General features: G+C 44.8%; 1 protein-coding gene across 1 annotated transcript in view; it reads left to right on the top strand.

Moving 5' to 3' along the window:
- The first annotated feature begins 1,881 nt into the window (after nucleotides 1-1,881).
- The window catches only part of Tcp11l1 (t-complex 11 like 1), a 29,009-nt gene continuing 21,162 nt past the window's right edge, over nucleotides 1,882-9,728 (top strand). The window contains exons 1-3 of the mRNA XM_090347920.1: nucleotides 1,882-1,925; nucleotides 2,293-2,558; nucleotides 6,565-6,751. Coding sequence (XP_090204046.1) covers nucleotides 6,589-6,751 — 163 coding nt within the window. The 5' untranslated portion in view covers nucleotides 1,882-1,925; nucleotides 2,293-2,558; nucleotides 6,565-6,588. The remainder of the gene's footprint in view (nucleotides 1,926-2,292; nucleotides 2,559-6,564; nucleotides 6,752-9,728) is intronic.

The raw sequence follows: 9,728 nt of genomic DNA, 5'->3' as shown, positions 1-9,728 counted from the left end.
TCTGGTGGTTCTTTCAGGGTCCTAGGAATTCGGGTACAACAATATTTAAATAGTTTGTAAAATATATCAAAAGATAGCTAGTGTCCTTACCAAGTAAAATATGGTGATGGAAGATCTTTCTAGGAAGCTGGGTGCCAGTGGCTCATCTGTATAACCCTAGATATGAGCTTTGCAATTGGAAACAAGTGTGGGCAGGAAAGTGTGAAACTCATCTCCAGCAAACCTGGGGTAGATGCTCTGGCTTACCATGATAGAGTGCTCGTCTTAAGCAAAATAGCTCAGGGAGAACATCCAAACCCGGAGTTCAAGCCCTATGACCAATCAAAAAAAAAAAAAAAAACACGTTCAACAAGTAGCTGATATTACTAGGGGCATGAATGAAGAGGTTCTACCCTGCCACACATTAGATTCATCTAAGGTTTTATTGTGTGTGTGGTTTTTTTTTTTGTTTTTGTCATGAAGGCTAGTGCTCTACAACTACCTCTTGGAGCTACCGTGCCAGTTTGTTTTCTTGTGGTTAATTGAAGATAAGAGTTTCATGGACTTGTTGTCCTGGCCTGGCTTTTGAATCATGATCCTTAGATCTTGACACATGATGGCCTTAGAATCCCTGCTTCTCATTTTGAGAAACAGGACTCTGCACTCAGAAGTCAGCTCACTATTTTCTTTGTGAATTCTAACAAATTCAGTTAATTGAATATATGAATTTTTTTTCTCCTAAAGCTTTTTTCTTCTTCTTGGAGAAACAATGTGCACCCAGGCTTCTTCAATCCTATAGGAGGAACTCCATGTGACTTAGTTTGGAAACGTTAGTTGCATCCGCTTTGTTTTCGTTCACGTTTTATAGGCTACAGAGACTTCCTGCTTTCATTCTAAGTCGTGCATCCTTAATGCTCAGCTCTGAAACATGTTTTTCAAGAGAGCAACTAAGACTCACATGTCTTTTATTATTTTCGATCGGACAAGATAACAAAACATTCCTATCTGTGCAGTGTGCTTGCAAGCCAAGCGCATCACGTTTTCCTGGAGCAGCAATCCACAGACCAGCTCCTCCGGCCTCGGACCACATCTCGTAATGCATTGAGGGGGAAAAGGAACCCCCCACGCCCGCCCCGCCCCGCCCCGCCCCGCCCCGCCAACGCTGTCCTGAGCCGCCCGGCAGTTCTTTGTCCGGGCGAGCAGAAGGGATGACTCGGGCTCCGGCCCTCCGAGTGGTGGGCGTGGTTCTTCCCGGCCAAAGTGAAGTTAAGGGAATAAACCCCGCAAGGCCTACAAAGATGATGGAATAGGACGTTTCCAAACCCGGGCAGGGAAGTTTCAGCGCGGTGGTTCCGAGGCCTTCTCCTGTCCCTTCCCGACACTTGAGGTCCCAGCGCACCGTCCTCACCCGCCCGTCCAAGTCGCCCGCCCCCCGCGCCTTCGCCTTTCCGTACTGAAACATGGCGCCTCCCAGCGTGGGTCCGGAGGCTCCGGAGGCTCCGGGCCCACCGCCCGCGGAGCCCCTCAGCCGGCACCGAGCCACTTCCCGCCTTTCCTCGCGGACGTGCAGTGACGCCCGCTCTGAGCCACCGCTTGTGGGGTCCCTGCGCAAGCTGGCACCAGAGCCGCCGAGAGTCCGTACGACAACATGGCGCTGCCCTGAGGTGGGCGAGAGCTGCGGGACTAACAGCAGCCTCCCTTTCCCGACACTGAGGAGCGGCCGGTCCACTGCCCATTCTAGTCGGGCAGAGAGGACCTCTAGCATCCTGGCGAGACTTCACAGCGTCGGTGGTTAAGCCGGCCCGGGCCGGCCCGCCGCGCGCCGCTCCCGACCCCGCCACGCCTCCCGCCCCGCCCGACTCGCGGCGGGAGCGGCTCTGAGTGAACGCCGACTCCGCGGCAGGTGAGGCGAGCGGAACCGGCGGGGCCCGCCCGGGAGGCGCGAGGTCGGAAACAAGGGCATTTCGGGGCCGCTTTCCGCCGGGTTGGGGTCGGGTGAGGTCGGGAGGAGGAGATGGCGAGGCTGGGGCTGGGGCCGAAGGCGGGCCGGACTGAGGCCCATTCTCCAGGCCGCCGTCCTGGCGCCCACTCCCGGGCCCGCCGCTCCCTCGCCGGCCCCAACAGTTGTTTACAACGGAAGCCCGGCGCCGGGACGAGGCCTGCCCCCTTCTGCGGGGGCTCTCCCGGGTCCGCGGGCAGCGCCCACCCTGGGGCTCCACTCCGGGCACGGCCGGGGTTGGTGATAGGGAAATAACGAATGAATGAGCAATTAAAGGGCCTGTGGCTGCACCCCCAAAGCATCTTTCATTGTAGAAAGGATGACAGTGGTGTGCCAGACTAGGTTAGGCACCATCTCGGCTTGATCCATCCCTTCAGAGAACACCCAAGTCACCCAGCCAGCCAAGAGGCAGAATCGGACTCGGCTTCTCTCTTGGATCCCATGTGCAGTCCTCCCCGACGCCCGGAGTCATCACTGGCAATACGTAACTTACTGGGCATTTGTGTAGAGGGTGATTTTAGACAGGGCGCGTTGGTGGAGATGGTGGCTGGTTCTGACTCTCGAGAACTTCAGAATCGAGGTGAAGAATTTTAAAAATATACAAAGGAACACTTTCTTTTCACCTGGCCTCACTCACCTTCCCATCACCATTGCCTTCTGCTCTTCACCTCTTTCTCATTCCCACTACACTTGTTTATTCATTCGTTTCATTTTTTTTTTAAATTATTTTTTGCTGGCCCTGGGGCTTGAACTCAGACCCTGGTCGCTGTCCCAGGGCCTCTTTGTTGTCAAGGCTAGCACTCTCCCACTTGAACTATGGCACCACTTCAGGCGTTTTTTTTCTGAGTAGTTCATTGGGAATAAGAGTCTAAAGAACTTTCCTGGCCCAGGCTGGCTTTGAGCCGCGATCCTCAGATCACAGCCTCCTGAGTAGCTAGAATTACAGGCCTGAGTGGGCCACCGTGCTCTGCTCATTCATTCATTTTTGTATGGGTACTGGAGCTTAAATTCAGAGCCTGGGTGCCAACCCTGGGCTTTTTCACTCTAGGATGAGGCTTTATCACTTAAGCCACAGCTCCACGTCTGGCTTTTTGGTGGCTAATTAGAGATTGGGTCTCAGCCCAGATCCTTCCTGGGCTGGCTTTGAACCATGAGCCTTACATCTCAGCCTCTTGAGTAGTTAGGATTACTCATGCCAGTAATCCCAGCCTCCTTCTGCATACAAAGATGAGTAAGATTTTCCTTTCAATGACTGGCTCACTGTAATTTTTTCCTTTAGTAGTAGTGGAGTTTGAATTCAGGTCCTGGCAATTGTTAGGTAGGTTCTCTACCAATTGAACCATCCCCTCCTGTATTGTTTTAGTTATTTGGCAGGGTCTTGTGTTTTTTCCTAGGCCTCCCTCAGACCTGGATCATCCAACCTATGGAGCTTAGAGAAACTGGGTTTACAGGAAGTACTCCATCATCCAGGCCCTTTGCTCACATACCATCTTTTCTGGGAAGGTTTTATCAGCTTCCTCTCAGACAGAAGTAGCTTCTTCCTCTGTTATTCCTAATACTAATTTCATAATGCTGCTGAGGCTCAGCTTTCATTGTAGATCCCTGTAAGCAGCTCTGTCTCCCTTCCAATATTTTTATATTTGTATATCTATTCAAATGAACCTATTTTGAATCCAATTTAAGGCAATGATAAGTACTAAATGTCTAAAAGGTGTAGATACTGGTGAGGTTGGAGGAAGCATCCTGGGAGGAAATAGGACTTAAGCTGAATTCTAAAAGGAGAGGGTTACTCTATGGAGTTAAACATGAGAGACCTAGCAGTCTTACCTTTCTCCTCACTATGCTGAATGAGTTGCTTCGTATTTTCTGGGCTGCTTCTCAAGCTTGTGAGAGAGGATAAAATTTGGTTTTGTTTGTTCTCTTCTCATAGCATATTCTGGCAATGTTATACTTTGGATTTTGTATTTTCAGACCCCAGTAAGATTTAGGGTAGTGAATAGATAGGTGTTGGAAGGCAAGTTGGTCTAGAAAGATGAAATACATTGGCCGGGAATTTGGCCTAGTGGTTAAAGTGCTTGCCTAGCATGCACGAAGACCCGGGTTCAATTCCTTGGTACCACATATATAGAAAAAGCCGAAAGTGGTGCTGAGGCTCAAGTGGTAGAGTTCTAGCCTTGAGAAAGTCCAAGGACAGTGCTCAGGCCCTTAGCTCAAGCCCAGGACTGTCAAAAAAAAAAAAGAGATGAAATACATTAAAATAACCTTCATACTATAATACAGCTGAAAATTTTAAGTCAAATATAACTTCATTCTACTTAATGGAGGTTTCATTTTTAAAAGTTTTGTGGTTATTATAATGGTGATATACTGAGAGGTTCCAGTTACATAAGTCAGGTAAAGATTACATTTCTTTTTGGACGTCTCCCCTTCCTTCCCACTCTCCGAGTTTTCCCACCCCTATCCTTACCCATAAGTTGTATAGTTATAGTTATGTCCAGTGAGTACCACTGCTACATTTATTCACCTTTGTCTCCATTTCTGTGGAGGTCTCTGAAATTTTAAATAATTATACCAGTGAGCCATCTTGGTCTACCATGCCAAACCTCCCTGGAGCTACCCACATTTCTTTTGATTCTGTGATTACCTTCTAGCTATGTGTAACACTCTAATTAATGTTCATGACATTGCTTTGTGATCCTCAAGTATTAACTGTACAAATGTTAATTATTTTCAGTAATGCAAAAGCATATCTTTTTTCTTAATTAGAAACACTGTAGAAATAGAGAGCCCTAGGAGGAAAAAAAAAAAAAACTAACATTTTTCATGTACTCAAGAGGTTTGTTGTTGTTTTTTATTTATTTTATTTATTTATTTGTTTTTTGCCAGTCCTGGGTTTGAGCTCAGGGCCTAAGCACTGTCCTCAAGGCTAGAGTTCTACCACTTGAGCCACAGCACCACTTCTGGCTTTTTGTTATGTATGTGATACCGAGGAATTGAACCCAGGTCTTCATGCATGGTAGGCAAGTACTCTACCAATAGGCCAAACTCCTGGCCCCTGAATGAAATTTTCTTGATACTTTGGGCTAATTAGTAAAAACCTCTTGAGTACAGTTGGGAGTTTGGCCTGGTGGTAGAGTGCATGCCTAACATGCATGAAGACCCAGGTTCGATTCCTCGGTACCACATAAACATAGAAAAAAACCCAGAAATGGTGCTGTGGTTCAGGTGGTAGAGCTCTAGCCTTGAGAAAGCCCAAGGACAGTGCTCAGGTCCTGAGTTCAAGCCCCAGGACTGGCAAAAAAAGAAAATTTCATTCAGTCACATTAATGGCTGTCTGAAACTTCTTCCTTTTCCTGTGCTCTTTTCTTTTGATTGAAAAGAATAAATATCTAATAATAATACTCCTCATGCCTTTTTAAAAAATATTTAAAGTCTATGCAATACTTGTATTTGTTATCACTAGCTATTTTTTTATCCATGTGATAAGGTTAGAGAAGTATCTTAGTCAACTTTACTGGAAGGTCATTCATTATGAGCATTCTCTTCAAGATTTTCTTTCTTTTTTTTTTTTTTTCTTTTTTTCTTTTGTGAGGTTTGAACTCTGGGCCTGGGTGCTATCGTGAGCTCTTCAGCAAGGCTACCTGCCCTACCTCTTGAGCCACAGCACCATTTCTGTTTTTCTAGTGGCTAATTGGAGATAAGAGTCTCTTATTCTTTAATGCCCCAGCTGGCTTTGAACTGTGATCCTCAGACCTCAGCCTCTGAATAGATAGGATTACAGGCATGAGCCACCCACCCTGTATCTCTCCCAAGTTTTTCTATCAGTTTACTGGTTTAAAAGCATTTAAGGTGTCCATGACCAAAAAAAAAAAAATTAAGGTGAAAACCGGGCCCAGACCTAGAGTTCAAGCCTCATGACTCCCCCACCCCACACACAGAATTTAAGGTAAAGTTGTGGCTCACATAGAGCTCTAGCCTCACAGAAGCTGAGGGATAGACCTCGGGCCTTGAATCCAGCCCCCAAATAGTCACCAAAGCAAAATAAAACTGAAGAGAATTGAAGGTTGAACCGGGGTGATGGTTCACCTGTAATTCCAGCACTTGAAGGTTGAGGCAGGAGGACTGTGTAATCAAGGTGAACCTTGGACTAAATAATGAGATCCTGTTTAAAAATCAATATTAAGATTGACACACTCTTTTTGATTAAAATAGAAGCTTGCAGTTTATGTAGTGTTGTCTTGTGCTCTTGTACATGTTACTCAGGAGTAGGACAAAAATATTCTTTACCTGAGGTCTATAAATTTAGTTAATTACAAATGTCATTTTATAAGTACCTGTATAGTCATTGAATTAAAATATTATATGGGCTGAAGGCATGGCTCAAGTGGCATGCCTTCTTGCCAAGCATGAGGTCCTGAGTTTAAACCTCAGTACCACCAAATATATACTGTACAGCAGATGGATAAGATCTTACTAAGCCTATTTATTTTACAAAAAAAGTAAACTAAAAACATAGTTTCCCAGAGTCACCCTGCTCATTAGTGACAGAATACTTTTGGCTCACTTTTTTTTTTCTTCTCTCCTAGGACAGTGAATAAACTTAATTGAGAATGTCTGAAAACCTTGACAAATCTCATATAAATGAAGCAGGAAAATCAAAGTCAAATGATTCTGAGCAAGGCCTGGAAGGTGCTCTGGAATGTTCTGATGAAGTTTTACAGAAAAAAATAAATTCGGACTCTGCTAGTCCACAAAGAGTACAAAGACCTCACTGTAAGCAAAATTGACTTTGGTTAAACACAGTTATTGTTTTCAGTTGATATTTTTAATTAGACTTCCTGTGCATGGATCCCTGAACTAAATTAGCACCTAAGTAAAGTAACAGTTTCTCACCTGACAACCTTGAGGGTTTTCAATTGCATGAGAAATTAAACTTTAGGAGAACATCCAGAATGTCCCCCCCCCCCCCCTTTTTCTTTCTCCAGCCCTCTGGCATTTGTTTCCCTGCAGGGCTCTGAGAAACAGAAAGGTGAAGGCCAACAGCTGAATTAAAAAAGTGAAAAATCTGAGGCACATTCCAGTCTGGACTGTGCTTGTGCAGGTTAAAACGACATGGGAATTATTCCTGCCCTGAAGTCACTGCCTGCCCTGGGGTTTAGTTCCCACAGGTAGGAGAGTCAGTTTGTTCAATGAGTGGGTTAAGTCATTTCAGATCGCTGGCAGGGAGCAAGCCTCAGAGATGAAAGGTAGCAATTTTGGTGTCTTCCCAGCAATTGCCCCAACTCATGTCTTTTACTAAGAATATTTATGCTTTTTGAAGTGAGTCCAAGATTAAGTTTTAAGTGGAGTGTCATAGTCTAAGAATTTGTGTTGATGCTATCTCTTCACAGTGGAGATAATCAGTAATTTTGCATGTTAGGAAAAATTGCAAGCATTTTTGGGTTTTGGGGTGTGTTTTTTCTAAAGTGATCAAAGTCTTCCCCAGATAGTTTATTAGACAACATAATATTTTTTTTATGGCAAACACTAGCCAACCCCATTTATTGTGGTATCACTTATATTTGAGCTACAGTATAACCTGGGTCCAGGAAAACATGCTGTAGAATTAATAGCATCATCAATTGTGCAGCTATTAGGTTTTATCTCCAAAATATAGAGTTAAGAAGCTCCTGTGTTTCTTTTTATTTATTTATTATTATTATTTTTTTTTATTGCCAGTCCTGGGCTTGAACTCAGTGCCTGAGCACTGTCCCTGGGATTTCTCAAGGCTAGAGCTCTACCACTTGAGCCTCAGCACCACTTCTTTTTTTTCCTCTATGTATGTGGTATCAAGGAATCCAATCTGAGTCTTTATGCATGCTAGGCAAGCACTCTACCACTAGGCCAAACTCCTGGCCCTGAAGCTCCTGTTTTTCTATCTTTAACGCAAGGGCTATATATCTGTACAGATATATATACACATATCTGTTTCTTAGGGTCATTGTAAAGACTAAATGAATTAATGGAAAGTATTTAGGCTAGTGCTTGGCACATAATAAATGCCCAATAAATATCAGTTCAAATCCCAGTATAGGATATTCTTTGTCATTAAGAATAATCATCCTAGGCTGGGAGTTTGGCATAATGGTAGAGTGCTTGCCTAGCATGCACAAAGACTGAGATTCAATTCCTTGGTACCACATGCATAGAAAAGGCTAGAAATGGTGCTGTGGCTCAAGTGACAGAGTGCTAGCCTTGAGGAAAAAGCCCAAGGACAGAGCTCAGGCCCTGAGTTCAAGCCCAAGGACTGGCAAAATAATAATAATAATGATAATAATAATCTTCCTGCTGGATGCAGTGGCTCACGCCTGTAATCCTAACTACTCAGGAGGCTGAGATCTGAGGATCAAAGTTCAGAGCCAGCCCAGGCACTAAAGTCTGAGACTCTTATCTCCATTATCTCCAATTCACCACCAGAAAACCGAAAGGGCTCTGTGGCTCTAAGTGGTAGAGACTGCTGGCCTTGAGCTGAAGAGCCCAGGGATAGCGCCCAGGCCCAGACTTCAAGACCCATGATGAAAAACAAAAACAAACAAAAAAAATCAATCAGTGGTTATTACTGTTATTAGTATTATGTCATCTGTTAATGATGCCAAGATTGATTGCTGTAATAAGGGTGTGCTGTTATTTGGATATGAAATATCCTCCAGGCCCATGTATTAATGCTTGGACTCAAGCCTGGTGCAGTGGCTCAGGCCTGTAATCTTAGCTACTAGGGAGGCAAAGATTGAGAAGATGGTGGTGTAAGGTCAGCCCAGTCAAAAAGTTTACAATACCCATCTCAACTAATAGCCAGACACAGTGTTATGTGCCTATCATCACAACTAGGCCAGAGACTGAGATGGGAAAGATCTCAGTTCCAGGCTAACTTGGCCAAAAATTGAGACCGTATCTCAAAAATAACCAGAGCAGGGGCCTGGAGTTTGGCCTAGTGGTAGAGTGCTTGCCTAGCATGCACGAAGACCCAGGTTCGATTCCTTGGTACCACATATATAGCAAAAAGCCAGAAATGGTGCTGTGGCTCAAGTGGTAGAGCCCTATCCTTGAGAAAATCCAGGGACAGTGCTCAGGCCTTGAGCTCATGCCCGGGACTGACAAAAAAGCAAAAAACAAAACAAACAAACAAAAGACAGAGCAGAAAGAGCTAGAGGTGTGGCTCCAGCATTAGCTGCATGCTTAATATATGTGAAGCCCTGAGTTCATACCTCAGGAACCATTGGATAAAAAGCTTAGTTCCCAGCATATGGCATTTAGGAGAGTTGAGAAAGTGGTAGAACTTTTAGGCTGTCTAGAAGGGTCCTAGAGAAGGTTGGACTGGCTCTACTTTGATTTGAGTATGCTTTGTCTCCTCTAGAATTCCTATGGATGGTGGATGGTCATTGTGGGAGTGTTGGGTGGTGAGGTGTTTAGGAAGAGATGAGGTGTTTAAGACAGATTCTTTTCTTTCCTTTTTTGCCTTTCTTTTGTTTTTTTTTTTTTGGTGGGGGGGCAGTCATGGAGATTGAACTCAGGGCCTAGATACTATCCCTGAACTATTTGTGTTCAAGGATGGTACTCTTCCACTTTGAGCCACAGTGTCACTTTCTGGTGGTTAATTGGAGATAAGAATTTCACAGACTGCCGGGTGCAGTGGCTCATGCCTGTAATCCTAGCTACTCAGGAGGCTGAGATCCGAGGATCAAAGTTCAAAGCCAGCCGGGACACAAAAGGA

This window comes from Megascapheus bottae, chromosome 16 (assembly GCF_031878675.1).
Source record: "Megascapheus bottae isolate mThoBot1 chromosome 16, mThoBot2.hap1, whole genome shotgun sequence".
NCBI classification, from domain to species: Eukaryota; Metazoa; Chordata; class Mammalia; order Rodentia; family Geomyidae; genus Megascapheus; species Megascapheus bottae.
This window is presented reverse-complemented; position numbering and strand designations above follow the sequence as displayed.